Below are 15,591 nucleotides of genomic sequence, written 5' to 3' on the forward strand. Positions count from 1 at the left end.
TTTCCCAGTGCAAAAGAAGGTTGTTCAAGTCAACTTACCTTTTTTCCTGATGTGTAAGGGGAAGAAGAAACCCAAAACCACTACCTATCACAATTCCCAACACTTTCTTCTCTATCAACTTTTGTAGTATATCCTTAGGTCACTAGACTAGTTTATCAAAATTAAATCTTTTGATTATGATTCAGCCCTTGCTTCATAAGTATGACTTTTATGCCAAAATGTTTCAATTTATAAAAGTAGAAAAAAGTTAGCAGTGCACGAAAGTGGCTTAAGTTTGTTTTAAACTGTAGCTGTCCAATTGTGCATGGAGAGAAAAAAAAGCACCATTTCAAGAAGAAATGAATTGGATATTTTGAAATTTATTCATAGGTTAGGCAATAAATTACTCTAACACAGATCAAAACCACCTCAACTTGATAACCAAGGAGACTTTTAATTTGTTTTTAGGTGCATTTTTCTTTATCTTGATATTCAGTATATTATCTAACTCAGTAAGTGATGTTAAAAAAAATTAAGATTACTCTACAATTTACAGCCTCCTTCATATTCTATTTCAAATTCAGCTTGTCTGCGAGGTCCATTTTACAAGAGATGGGCTTTTAACACATGGACAGCTTTGATTATTTGGTTGTCTCTTTGCTCCCAAATGAAAACACAAGAATTTTTTTTTCTAGTCTGCCAATTTTACAGGTGGAAAACATGAAGAGAATAAACTATTCTGACCATGAAGATGGACAAAAAGCAATAATATGATTTAATACATGTCACTTTTTCATTTGTATTCAGTGAGTTTTTACATTTCAAGTAATTGAGCATTCATTAAAGGAAACAAAAATACATACAAAAAATTAAAGTACCTTCCAGTTCTAGCTTGCTAAAGTTTCTTCTGCAAAAGTACAGAAAGAAATAAAGAGGGCAGTGCCATGGCAAAAGCAGAATGGTGGCCAAATTAGGAGTTTTGCTTACATTACACTCAAGGGTATGTCTTAAGTGGTAAATTTTCTCCACTGCCTAGCACTTAAAATTATGGAGAGGTATCTATTTACCTAAAATTCTTTAAATTCAGAGAAAAACATTTTTTAATATGTTTCACGCATGAGGCTTTAATGTTTTTATTTAGGAAAAAAAATGAGTCTGAAGCTATAATGGTTCAACCTAAAAGCATCCCTTTTTCAATAGTGGAGTTAATGCAAAATATTTATGCAAAATATTTTTCTTTCTTTATCAGCAAACTAAAAAGTATTTTTATTGTGAGGAAATAAAAACATGCACTTTAAATTAGCCAATTTGTACTATCATAAAATAGTATATTCTTTCCTTTCCCCATCCTCAATCACTCAAATCAGGGGAGAATACTGCAAACTTTAAGAACACCACTAGCTATCACCAGAATAACTATAGAACAAGAGTAGCACAGGGGTGAAACTATTTTTGATACTCCAGAAGGCAGAAGCTTGAATGTTCTAGCTTTACAAGTAAAAGTAGCATAGGCAGGCAAGAGCTCACAGTAAATGCACACCAGAAGAGGGACCTACAGGAAGTTGACTGGGTTACTGCTTTTACAGGGGCGGGGAAAGACAAATCTGAAATGGAGTTTAAAAAAAAAAACAAAAAACCCAAAAAAACAAAAAAAGACAAACTTTTGTCACATTTACAGGAATCTCAAACCTTTTGTATTCCCATGCTCATAGGTAGTTTTGAAACACACTGTAAATAGCTTCAGTAATCAGGAAGAATATTGTAGGGTTGACAACGACAGGAGAATTCTTCATGCTTCTGATATCTCAGATTTGCTGAGTGCAATAGCCAGTTCTAAGTCTTCTTGCTCTTGCTGACTCAGTCGGGCAAGCCGCTGCTCTTCCTCTCTCTCACTTTCCCTCTTGGCCCACTCTATCATATCTTCTTCAGAGGGATACTGCACATAAAAGACAAATGAATGAATGAATAAAACAAATTTTTTAAAAAGGGAAAAACAGTTTTACAAAAGGGCATTAATACTTGTTTAATCTGAAGGACTCTAGGAACAGTCTTGTTACTTATATTTTTATTCTTAGTTTTACCAGTCATATTAAATTGTGGTTTAAATTTAAAAAGTACTGCTGTATATACAAAGGAAATCTATAAAAATACATGTTAAAAGCATAATTTAAAAAACACAGAAACACTTAAGATGAATTATATATAAAAACAGAAGAGGGTTAATAAGACTTTTACAAAATGTTTACTGATGCAAAAACATTTACTAGTTCAACTTTAATGAGAATCTTTACATTATAAATCATTTTCAGCTTAATCCCACTGCAGGTTTCCTACCTTATTCTAGTTCTTCAGGCACAGAAAAACTATGAAGCAAAAAATATGCCATTTTCTAAACATAGAAGCACTAGGTATATGAAACAAGATGTAGACAAAGTATATTTTTAATATATTATAAAGATTTTGGCAGGCTTTGAGAACGTTTTGACCCAGTCTAAATAAAACTTTAACACTGGTAATTATTAGGTTAGGGAAATATTTTTATCCACCCCACACAGAAACCTTGGCAGATACTAAATAATAAAGTTCTACTTGGCTTCAATTTCTGTCATATAGAAGAATACTATAAAAGGATGAAATAAAAAGCTTTTGAAAATAATCTTTTCCACAGAGAATTAGAGGGTCTTTGAAACTTATAGTACTGAAAAATCTTTCATAATGAAAAAAGGAAAACATTTTTGTTATGAGCTGCTTTATATTATACTATGTTGAGATTTCAGAGTTTGAAATAGGCAAAATGACTTAACTATTGTTCAGGACTCACTGCAACCAGGTTTTGACTTGCAGAAACCATTTTTAAGATATTAACTGCCACAAACTCTCAAAAGGTTATTTTATTACAGTTATTATATTAAGAGGATTATAATCTCCTAAGAAGAATTCTCCACTTGAAACAACTCAAATTCCATCTAATAAAAGTTAAGTCAGTATAATTTTGAGACTATTTTCCAACATTCAAAATATTGACACTTATTTTCCTTCACATCCAGAGGTCATGGAACCGAGTACAATTTCAAAAGCTGATACTCAGTCTAATCTATCTGTCATAGTAGCATGTAAACTCCTGCCTACCTCCTTTCTATCTAGAAATGGCTGCAGGGGTAAAGTGAATGGTTGAGTGACCCAATGTTATAATGAAGGAGAGACTAGGCCAACTGTGGTCAGGGTTACCTTGCCTCTGGATTTGCTATTTCCAAAATGTTTGCCAGGGCTTACACAGAAGAAAATCCCTTTGTTAGAGAACAGACAGTGATAATGAAGGGCATTTTGCCTGAAAAAAAAAAATCTGGGAAAATGAATTTTGTTAGCTACACTAAGAATTCTATAAAAAAGAAAAACAACACCTTGTTTTTCTCTGAATAATAATGGAATATATGTCAATGCTCTTTATCCCTCCCGAGTAGGGCTGCTGTAGTAGGTTGCCCCATTTCTAAGATCTTTAAAACCAAGCCTATGCCATTTCACAGCATCCTCCCATTGTCTTTACTGGTCTGCCTATCGTAGTCAGTGCTGAGAGAATGCAGAGTAAACAGAGGTGGCTAGTGAATTAGAGTCCTCCAAATAATTAAAGATTTTTAGTTCATGACAACATATTTACTTTATAAAACTGACCTTCACATTTATAAAGTGCTACTATATAAAACCAGAGTTTTACTTTCTATTCAAAGAATTCCTGTTGCTATCTTTTCACATAATAGTTACTGACTAGTCTCCAGAAATCACTGCAACTTGATACACAATCACACATACAGTTACAAGTACAGAAGCTCATCACTGGCAGTATTCAGTCAATGAGCTAGCAGCAAACGACACTCATATATAACCACCCAAAAAACAGTAACTGTCTGGATTTTTTTTTTAAATATGGCTTAAAAAACCAAGAGAAGGGTTTGTAAAACAACTTGTTTATATCTCAAGAACTAAGACTACTTAAAATCATTTGTGCAATGGAATCATTACAGAACCATCAAAACAGAACCAGAGGTTTGAGTTGGGGGAAGAATGAAGATCATTTTCACTATGTAGGTAAATTTAGTTGAAATGATGCAAATTGGCAGACTCCAAAGTAACTTTGAAAGCTCTTCAAATTGTAAATGGAAAGATTTCCCCCAAACAGCCCATTCATTCACAGTACTTACAGCACTGAAGTTAGCAAAATTGCTTGGGTCAGCCTCTTTATTTGTAGTGGTAGTAGTAGAAGAAGAAGTGAATGAATCGCAAAACATATCAGGATCTTTTTCTTTGGGACTATCACTGCCTGAGAAAGGCTGAAATGGATCATTCAGTTTAAAGGGATCAGAAGAATCCAATTTGTTGATGGGTCTTTTCCCTGGATCAAAATCATTACAATTAACTCAACCAGCAAATATGATTGCAAACACAAACACACAAGAACATGAATACAGGGACTATTAAAGATCTGGGGATGGGGATGAGTACCTGAAACATTCTTAATATGGTCTTAAATGACCACACCAACTATCTGTCCTCAAATTTATCACACACAACCTCTCAAATGTATTCTCGAATACATTTAGCTTTATGTAGCTAAATGACAAAAGTAGCAAAGAAGAAGGGGATAGGCCAAGAATCATATTTTTGTTCAGAGAGTAAATAAACATTTTTTCCCCGAAGCAGCATGTTCCCAACAAGAAAGTAAAAGATATAACAGGAAGAGAATGACAGAATACCGACAAAAATGATCTCTGCTGTTACAACCTTAACCTGATTCTTAATATTCATCCACTAGCAGCAGTAAGTGCAATGGCCTTTGAGAAATGCCAAAATTCTTCAGATTTTTTTTTTTTTGATACCTACACATGTGAGAGCATGAAGTGAAAAATTACCTTGGCCTACCCCATATACTTTTTGCCATCTATGGTATCAAAATTGAAGAATAAAGAGAATGTTTTGAAGACCAGGGCCAAAATCTTTGTGGTTGCTGACAAACTAATTTTTCACCAAACAATAGCATACTTTTGAAAAATTAATGCATCACCATTTTCAAACAAGTTGTCTGATTTTAAAGTTTGGCTTAAACTTAGTACTTCTTGAAGAAAAGTTAAGAACAGGTGTTAAATATCTTAAAATATATTTTTCCTAAAATGTATTAGCAATTCCAATAACAGATTTTTCTATCATCACAGCAGCTTACAAGATTTTCTTATCTCAGATCTCAACCAATCCTTCCAACAACCCTGTGAAGTAGGCAAAATTAGAATTACTATTACCATCTAACACCTGGACATCTGGGGCTCAGACTTACGAAATTACACACTCAGGATCACACAGCTAGCCAGAGCATATCCAAGACTAGAACCCAGTGGTCAGTGCTCTCTCCAACAAACCACCTTTCTTTCCCTGATCTTTCAATAGTAAAATACACTAACATTTGCTGAAGAGGCTTAGCTTTCATTAAAACACTAATATATTATTTTAATCAGGATTTTAAAAATAACCTATGAGCATTATCATACAGGTGTAAAACTTAAGGCGAACTCTTTTTTTTAATATATTATAAAAACTTTATCTTTTAACAATGTATGACATAAGCTACTTTCCTCCTATAAGATAGAACTCCCTTGTTTATGTGATTTTTCAACAGATAACTGAGTACTAACAATTATACATACAATTCTTTAAATAAAAGGAGAAAAAATCATCTTCCCAAGAAATACCATCGAAAGACAGGTTATTAGGAAAAGGTAAGAATAATAATTTATAAACACTGGGGCTACTGGAGCTGAAAATTTACTAAGAATGATATGTGACCAAAACAAATACTAGATGTGTGTCCTCATTTAACAGCCAAACACTACAACTACTTGGGGAATTACATTTTTAGTCACTTCTCATGAACTTTACCTTCATTAAAAACAAAATAAAAGCAATAAAAATATTAAGAACTTGTCCCTGGATCAAAACAGTCACTTTTACAAAATAAAGGAGTCTCTTGTTAAGTGAGGTAAAACCCTATTTTCCTTCAAGAAAAACAATCCTTTCCTTTAAACCTCAATATTGCTAAATTCTAGATACTAAAGGTCATATACCGTTGTGTTAAAGGATCTAAGGAAGACTTCATATTTAGCAGGAAGGGGACTTTAAATTAATCTTACAGAAATCAATTAAAACACTGAAGTGCAGTAATATGCTGTTGTTCATATGGCAACCAATGAGCGTCCAAAAAGCAAGAGATTTCCATCAATTCTTTCCTTTTTTCATTAACTATCTCTCTAACATGGTTTTTTAAAAATTAACTCTGGCCAGAAAAGTATTTCATGATCATTACACATGTTAGCCTCTTAGGGTAAGTCTATAATTCTGTACTGAGATTAAAAAAAAAAAATGACAGCAGCAGGCTTCTGCCATGTTTTTTGACCCATTTCATTCAAGGTGCCCTTTATGTAAGTCTATAAATGAGGCTCAAACATTTTTCAAAAAGAAAAAGCATATAATTGATTTAGGAAAAGGCATCAACTCTCATACCAGGTGGTGGTGGGCAGGGTCTCGTTGGAGTTCCAATCTTCGGTGGCAGTGCTGGAGGTACATCTTCACTTTTGACTGATGTTTCCTCAAGCACATTTTTTGTAATGACCACATTGCTGACAGAGCTTGATGTGGCTGAACTAAAAGGATCTTCATTGTTGACCTTTGAGAAGAAATGTTTATACATCACTATATATATTACACCAATCAAGCAAAACAGGGTCATGAAGAATTTGGAAGAATAATCTTAGGTATTATGCAGCTTTTATTTATTTCAGTTCTGACAGCACTGACATGTTAACTTTTCCATTCAGGGTCAAAAAGGAGAAATTTTTAAAAAAGTTCTAAATGAGTAGTGATTAAAAATATCACCACTTAATAAGAGCAATAGCCAAACATACCAAAACAAACCAATTCTGGATGAAATGTTTGTAAAGCTTTAGGCAACACAAAAATAAAAAAAAAAATTTTAAAGGTACTGTATGTCCTTCCACAAATGCATATCTGATTCAGAATGATAACCACCACCACCCCACTGCCCTGAAAAACCAATTCTACATTTCCCAGTACACATAAAGGAAAAACTTATAAGTAATGCCCCCCTCCCCAACTCAAATAGCACCTTGAAAAACATTAAAGGCAACTTGAAACGTCAATGTTTAAAACAAACTAATCCTATAGAATGGTCTTAATATGGGTCTGAAGACCCTGACTTTCTAATACATGGAATAATAAAGGATTCACTTTTTTTAATATTTTATTTTATATAATTCTTACATCATTTTTCATCTTTGTACAATGCATGCATTTTCATTTTGGTTATATCCCCCATACAAAGCACCCCCCCTTATTCTGACTCTAGTTCTTCCTCTCCCTGCCCTGCCCTAATCCCCCTTCCCCCAGTATGTCTCTGGTTTATAGTTGCTTGTTGATTTTGATTATTACTTTGCATTGATTAGTCTTTTTCCTGGTCTCTTATTTAGGTTTTCTAAATTCCTGCTATGAGTGAGACCAGCTGGTATTTTTCTTTTTCTTTCTGACTTATTTCACTGAGCATGATCCCTTCTAGCTCCACCCATGTTGCTGCAAACTGCTGTGTTTATCTTTTTTGATTGCTGAGTAATATTCCATGGTGTATATGTACCACATCTTCTTGATCCAGTCATCTATTTTTGGGCATTTGGGTTGTTTCCAAAGCTTAGCTATTGTAAATAGTGCTGCTATAAACACAGGGATGCAGGTTCCCTTTGGAATTAATGTTTCTGTGTCCTTTGGGTAAATACCTAGGAGTGGAATTGCTGGATCATATGGAAGCTCTATGTTTAGTAGGTCAAGAAATCTCCACATAGCTCTCCATAGTGGTTGGACCCGTATGCACTCCCACCAGCAGTGCAGGAGAGTTCCTTTTTCTCCACACCCTTGCCAACATTTGTTGTTGCTAGTTTTTTTAATATGTGCCATTCTCACTTGTGTAAGATGGTATCTCATTGTAGTTTTGATTTGCATTTCCCTCATTACAAGTGATGTTGAACATTTTTTCATATGCCTGTTGGCCATTTGCATTTCCTCTTCAGAGAAGTTTCTTTTTAGCTCTTCTGCCCATTTTTTCACTGGATTATTTTCTTTGTTTTTGTTGAGTCTCATCAGCTCTTTGTAGATTTTTGTGATTAGTCCTTTATCATTAGTGTTGTGCGCAAAAATGTTCTGCTAGTCGGTGGGGTTTCTCTTTGTTTTTGTTATTGTCTCTTTTGCTGTGCAGAAGCTCTTTAATTTGATGTAGTCCCAGCTGTTTATCTTTGCCTTCACTATCACTGCTTTGGATGATGTGTCTGTAAAGATGTCTTTGATGTGCATATCATGGAATGTTTTGCCTATATTTCCTTCTACATATTTTATGGTTTCAGGTCTTATGTCTAGTTCTTTAATCCATTTTGAGTTGGTTTTTGTGCATGGTGTGAGGTAGTAGTCGAACTTCATTCTTTTGCATGTAGCGACCCAGTTTTCCCAGCACCGTTTACTGAACAAACTTTCTTTGCTCCAGTGCATATTCTTTGCTCCTTTATCAAAGATTAGTTGACCATAAATCTGTGGGTTTATTTCTGGATTTTCTATTCGATAAGGATTCACTTTTCTATTATAAACCAGACTATGAGTTTAGATCTATTTAGCCCAATGATTCCCTACAGTAGCACTATTGATATTTTGGGTTGCATATAATGCTGTGTTGTGGGAGGCTGGACAGTTCATTGTAGAATGTTTAAAAAGCATCCCAGAACCCTATCTACTAGATAAGAATACCCCTCTCCCCATAGTTTGAAAACCAAAAGTGTCTCTCTAGTCACATGTTTCCATGGGAATTGAGGAGGAGGTATAATGCCCAGGTGAGAACAAATAATATGAACAATAATATATACACTATTTTTTTCTCTCTTGGCCTGAACCAGCTGAGTTACACTGGTGGTGCACATACAGTGCTGGACTATGTATATTTATTATCTTTAATACTGACCCTAAAGTCTCAGAACATAGAATCAAGTAACTAATGCAGAGGATAAAATGAATACTCAGATTTTTCACCTATGGCCCCAGGCAGTCAACAGGGGAAAGTGTAGTTCAACTGGAAGAAACATGTTTAAAGACAGAGCAGACCCAAGTGAACAGAGCCAACAATAGAAAATTATAATTGCCTGTATTGTCACCACTGTCTTTACATATAGAAATATGTCTACTTTAATTATATATTATTTCTATCTGAAATCAACATCTACTGTGATTAATTGAAATCAAGCTGCACTATCTGTGAGAAGTTAGATAACTGAAAGGAAGGATTGCTCCTTGGTGGAAACAGTATATTTTAGCTTCCCATAAATCATGGCAGATTACCTTTGACAATGTGCTGAAGTCAGCAAATCCATCTTCAAATGATTCATTTCCAAAAACAGAAGCAAATGGGTCTGTGGCTAAAGTAAATAAAGAAAATCAATTAAGAGGACATAAAAACATCAGATTTCATGTCCTCCTGTGGTTGGTAACACTCAGATAAAAATTATCTAATTCCAAATATTAACTTCTAAATTTAAGCCTAAGTCCACATAGTTAGCACATTGTATTCCTTTTACACTATGTATTCCTTTTATGATTAACTAAGTCTAGGTAAAATGCTTAAGGCTTTGGAATATGTGTCAAATAATTCCTACGCATTTAAACTATTTCTAATAAAGACATCAAAAAGCAAAAACAATCAGACACCATAAATTTGATGTTCACACTCATCCTTCGAGCCCTTTTTATTTTTATTTCATTTATTTATTTATTTGAAATACACTGCTGAGGGGAGCAGCGAGCAAGACAGGAGAGGTTTGCACTGCCACATGTGGTCAGCTTCCTGGCTGGGGATCAAACTAAGGTCGTAGCGGTGATAGCACTGATATTCAACCCTGAGGCCACCAGAGAGGCCCTATTTTTATTTTTTTAGGAGAACTGAATCAAAGAGATTTTACTCAACTTTTTAGGATGAGGAAAACAAACGATATAAGTGATAAGAAATGCTGTCCTGTACTACTATGTCATACTGTCTTCAGTGTTTTACAAAATGCTCACACAGCAAATATGAAAAATTTCAACATACTTTTATAACTTCTGCTAAAATAAGCAACACTAACAAACACACAAAGTTCTTCTGTCCTAATCTAAAAGTAGAATTACTGAAATGCTAATTTTTGCAATATTATCCCTACATATTTTTATTCTTTTAATGAGATCATTGCCAATACAGACATTCTTTTCCTTAATCTTATTTTTACATTAAGCTAAAATTTGTCATGCAGCTATCAAAAACCTTATAGTAAATTACACAGGTTTGTAGTCCAATTTAGACTCTAGCTTCTTGGAATCAGCCATTCTACTGACTGCTTTCATGAAGTCTTTCAGTACTATAAAATCATGATCAGCATGAATTGCAAATATAGCTGGCAAGTCCTTCTTAATAATAACCCATCCACAAAGGCTGGATAACCTCAGTGTCTCTCATTTCCACAGCAAGAAGAGATTTTCTCCTTCTTTGTGGCACTGATTGCACTCTCATTTGTATTACCGTTATCTATGACTGATATGTCACCCTTACTTAATTGCAAGGCTGAAAATGAGGAATAAGGTAATCCAAAATAAAGAACAATCAAAATGCAAAAAAAGAGAAAGACGCAGTTCCTACCCCTGAGAAGCTCACAGTCTAGTGAGAGAGGTGTTAACAATCTTAAATGAGTTATTAGAAAGAGATGAAAAACCTGTAGTAGAAGTCACCCACTGGGCCGCCCCTGGTGGCACAGCGGTTGAGCTCAGGGCTGCAAAGCTGCCCACAGCCTCTGCAGCGACTCTTTGATCCCCGGCCACCGGCGAGGGTCCCCAATGCATGCAGACCTCTCCTGCCTCACCCGCTGCTCCCCTCAGCAGTGTATTTCGTCAGTCTGCCTGTTCTGTTCCCCGCTCTGGCTCTGGTGAATTCTCTCACCCTCCCGCGCTTCTGACTGTACCCAGTGCTTGTATAAATAAATAAATAAATAAATCTTAAAAAAAAAAAAAAAAGTCACTAACTATCTGGGAGCATCAAGAAAAAAGATCAAAGAAGTAATGACTTCAGAGTAAGGCCTTCCACATAAGGACTAGAGTATGCCAAACAGATGGAAGTGGGGGAGAGACAGCTATTCTAGGCAGAAAGAACAATAATTGCAAAAGTAAAACAATAATTTAACCACTGTTCCACAGGCATGGAAATCTATCTACCCCATCATATTGATTGCACTTACCAAGTGGACTAATGTTTTCATTTGGAATGAACCGATCTATTATACTTTAAGACAGGTGCCACCTGTTCAGATATAAAGGCTACAATAAAGTCAAATAATTATGGAATTGCTGCTTGATATAGGAAAGTAGAGAGAAAACAAAGGAAAGAATCAAAGGAAGCAGGGAAGAGATTCTCAAGGAAAGGGTAAGACAGAGCAAACAAAGCAGCACAGAAAAATTCTCTTTATTGTTTTTCAACTTCTTCATCTTTGTACAAAGTAGTTATAAAGCAAAAGTGTTTCCACTCACCCATTTAAATTTGTAAAGTGTGCCCTTACCTCCAACAATGAGTATGCCATGGACAAAAACAGAAGAGAAGGAAAACATATATTTTTTTTTATGAGAAAGGATATGAAAGAGACTGATGAAAAGAAATGAAATACAATAAAATTCAATTTATGTGTGTTTAATTCTTATTTATTATTTTTGCTTGCTTTGTTACCAAGACAGTCATGGGATAGAGGGAACAATAAAAGGGTAGGTAAAACATAGGAAAATTAGTCCTTTAGGGCAGCAACTCTGAGCCTGAAGATGTAAGAAGTCCAGAGTACAGGACATCCTATAGCTTTAGTTACAGAGAACGCTTTTTACTAACACATATCTGCTGAGTCCCACAGAATTGAGTCCAGCCTTGTCATGCTGTTGTAGCAGGCTTTTCCTTCTTTCTCCTCCCTGTGATACTCCCAGTTTTGTAGCAGCCTGAGCAAAGTATAGACACTCTCCTGATTGGTGAAGGGTGGTGAAGGAAAAAAAAAAGTTGGGTTCATTTACTGAAGGGGCTGAAAAATTTGCTTTATACTTTTTTTCTGCTGTTGTACCATAGTTTTTACAGGAATCAAAATACATTTGGCAACAGTGCTGAATTAGGGTGGATATGACTGAAATATTGTGAAATGCACATTATGAAATAAATTAATATAAAATGTGAAATTTTATATGAAGAACATGCTACATGAAGGTTTGTACTTTTTTCTATATTTCTGCATCAGAATAAATGACCTATGCAGCATTGATCCAAACACTAGGAAATGTATCTTGGATGAATGACAAGCACTTCTGCTCAAACTGGGGAAATAACAGGATACTGATCACAGGTGACAGGAAGCAGAGGCCTTTCCAGAAACTGAAAGTGTTACCATGGTCAGATCACTTGGGAGACACCCAAGTGTCTCAGCAGCTTCTTTCTTTGATGCACATGAACAAGGTTTGCATTAAATGCAAATGTGACCTCATTAGTACTTTCTTCTCCCCAAGAGTAAAGATAATGAATACTTTGGAAACATAAGTGAAAGCATAACCCAAAAATTTCTGTAATTCCATTATCAGAAATAACCCTTACCAGTATTTTTAGCATACTTCTTTATCAGTTGTCCTCCCCCAACCCCCGTCCTGTGTGAGAATATAACATGCTGATAGGCTTTTTTGAGAGATGTGAATGATAAAGCTACATTTTAAGAATATCATTTTTTTATTCCCTGACCCTGATTTAATTCACAGCATTTATGAGTACTTGACATGTATTTGTTTATTGCCTATTTTTCCATATTAGCTCTATAGACAATATCTTTGTTTTGTTTATTACTGTCTTCTCAAGACCTAGGACAAAGCTGGCAAAAGGAGGCACTCATATTTATTGAAAATACTGAAAGAAAAAGGATGATAGGAATTTGTCTAATTATTAAGGATCCCCCAAACAGATATATCATTTCTGATCATAACCAGCTGACCAATGGGGAATAAGGGAAAACAGTTTTAAGGCTCACAAATAATTCCCATAGAACAGATGGGTATTAGAGAATTCTGGGGAAAGAAAGCAGCTTTTTCTCCTCCATGATCCATTCACAACCTATAAGAGAGTCAAACTCAAGCTGAGATAAAATCTTCAAGAAATACTCATGAGTAATTTGAGGTGTAGATGTTGGTCATTAACAAATACTCCATTTTCCAAAGCTGGTCTCCAATTTATTCATTCACTCACTGACCCAACCACCCACTCACATTTACTAAGTATTTATTCTTTTCCAAGATAGGTACTAAGGATTTACAGGGCAGTAAGACACAACACCTACCTTCAAAGCATTCATGATTTAACTGAGCAGTATTCATGAACACAACTGCTACACAGTATGTATCAAAGTTCAAAGAGAGCAAAGAAGTAAGCAACAGCTTGGTTTATGTGGGAAGAGGCAAAGAATACTTTCCCTTTTATATCCTTATGATATTATTTAACTTTAAGTAGTAGAAAGATTCTGCATTTTCTCATTCAGAAATATTCCATGCCAAACATTTTTCTGGCACCAGAACAAATAAACAAATTTATAATTAAGTAGAAAAAGAACTTTTACAAATCACAATAAAGTATGTATGTAGAAACTACGTATTCTAAATTTGCTTTCTTTAATTTTCTTTCTTAGTCTGTAATGTGTCTATCTCACAACAGGAACAAATGTTAAAAAGACTTCAGTGTAAGGGAAAGCATTAAAAATACTTAATGTTCTGTTATCTCTATAAATTACTAATTTTAGAGGTAGGAGTAGAGTTAGTTATCATTTAATTTTTAAGAGCAAAAATTTATCCTCATGTTTTAGTTTATTTTGAAAGCTTGTAATTCCCTTATTCTGTGGAACTTATCTTTTTTCTGATTAAACACTAAAAATTTCCTGGTGATAAAGTATAGGGGCTTAGGAACACAAGGAGAGTAAATGTCCTTTGATATGTAATGCCATCTATCTGAGTCTCAGATAGTCTCAGATAGTCTGGTTTCCAAACACTGGGATTTTATGAACAAGCTAACTAAATAAATACATTATGTATAGACAGATACTTACACATATATGCATGCATGCATACATACATACATTCATAATTCAGGGGAAAACATGTTTGGCTAAATTAGCCATAGTAACTAAAAGAAAGTCCATATTTTATTTCACAAACAAGAGGATTGTTTCCAGTAACAGACTGAGTTTGTGACTTAAGGAAAATAACTAATTGCATTTGTTGCAGAAGATAAAAATTCAAGCTTTCAAGTAAAAATATGAATCTTGGAAAACTGTATCTGCCTTATAAGCTAAGATTACACCAATATTTAAAGAGTCTTATGAGATGGAAGGTGATATTAAATAAATGTGATTTTTAAATAATATGTGTCTAGTATATGTCAACTTCCCTAACGTGTATTAAAAAATTTTAATGGAAATTTAAATTTAAATCAAAGTTAAATGGAATTTTAATGTATGAAACAAGTGGAAATTTTAATTCAGTTCATCTGAAATTCAAATTTGTAATATTTACTCATCACAATGACAATGAAAGCAATGGAGCAATTTTGATTAACACCAAAAAAGCAAGAGATAGAACTTACTCCTTTATTTGGTATGGGTTGCTCTATTTGAAAAACCTAGCTAACCCAAGGAAGTAGTTACGTATATTTTTAAACAAGAATTTTAGGGTCACAGGGAAGTTTAACCTTATTGAGAGCTTGCAGAAAACCACCTAACCTGACAGTACTTTAAAGCACCAGGGCACTCTAATATATTAAAATCTGGCTTGTAACATATGTGATGCATATATTTAATTAAACTGAAGTTTTTAAAAATTCAAAGGCACTTAAAAATATGAAATTAGAATCTGCCAGCTCCCTGAGGAGCTCTCTGGAGCTAATTTAGTGGAAGATAATATGAAAACTGGTCCATAGCATGTCTAAGGTTCCCTCTAGTTCTAACAATGGCAGCTGTATAAGTTTGAGAGAAAAAAAATCTGTGGCATCATTCCAACTTTTATATTTTCAGGGTTTGATGAGAAGATGAGGTAGAGACACTGTAATTAAGTGGGTAATAGCAGACATACAGCAGGGGAGGGGGAGGGAGAGAGATCAAAACAGGGGAGGGAAGAGCACAAGGGACTGCGGTAATGGTTCATGGGTGATGTGATGGTGGGAGATTTATGGAGATAACACCTGAGTGGAGAAATCAAATATTGTACAAAAATGAACAACGATGTAAGAAAATAAAGTGCAAAAAATGTTTTTTTTAATTATTCATCTACTTTATAATGCCATGCCCTGGTCTGGGCTGGCATTATTAGACAGGATTCCAACTGCAGTTAGGAAAGCATGGGTTCTGAAGGCTGCAAACCTTGATTAAGTCATTTCTCTGATAGACATGAGGTGGTGGTCTTAGGAAATCATCTCCTTGAGAACCAGCTGCCTCTTGCAAAGTGCACTTG

General features: G+C 34.7%; 1 protein-coding gene across 2 annotated transcripts in view; it reads right to left on the minus strand.

Moving 5' to 3' along the window:
* Positions 1-1,768: 1,768 nt before the first annotated feature.
* EPS15 (epidermal growth factor receptor pathway substrate 15) overlaps positions 1,769-15,591 on the minus strand; it is a gene marked incomplete at both ends in the record, with an annotated part of 111,790 nt that continues 97,967 nt past the window's right edge. For both annotated transcript variants that reach the window (XM_084243180.1, XM_084243179.1), the window contains 4 exons: positions 1,769-1,915; positions 4,176-4,366; positions 6,523-6,685; positions 9,406-9,482. In XM_084243180.1, coding sequence (XP_084099306.1) covers positions 1,769-1,915; positions 4,176-4,366; positions 6,523-6,685; positions 9,406-9,482 — 578 coding nt within the window. The remainder of the gene's footprint in view (positions 1,916-4,175; positions 4,367-6,522; positions 6,686-9,405; positions 9,483-15,591) is intronic.

The sequence above is a fragment of the Talpa europaea genome, assembly GCF_964194135.1.
Source record: "Talpa europaea genome assembly, chromosome: 9".
NCBI lineage: Eukaryota > Metazoa > Chordata > Mammalia > Eulipotyphla > Talpidae > Talpa > Talpa europaea.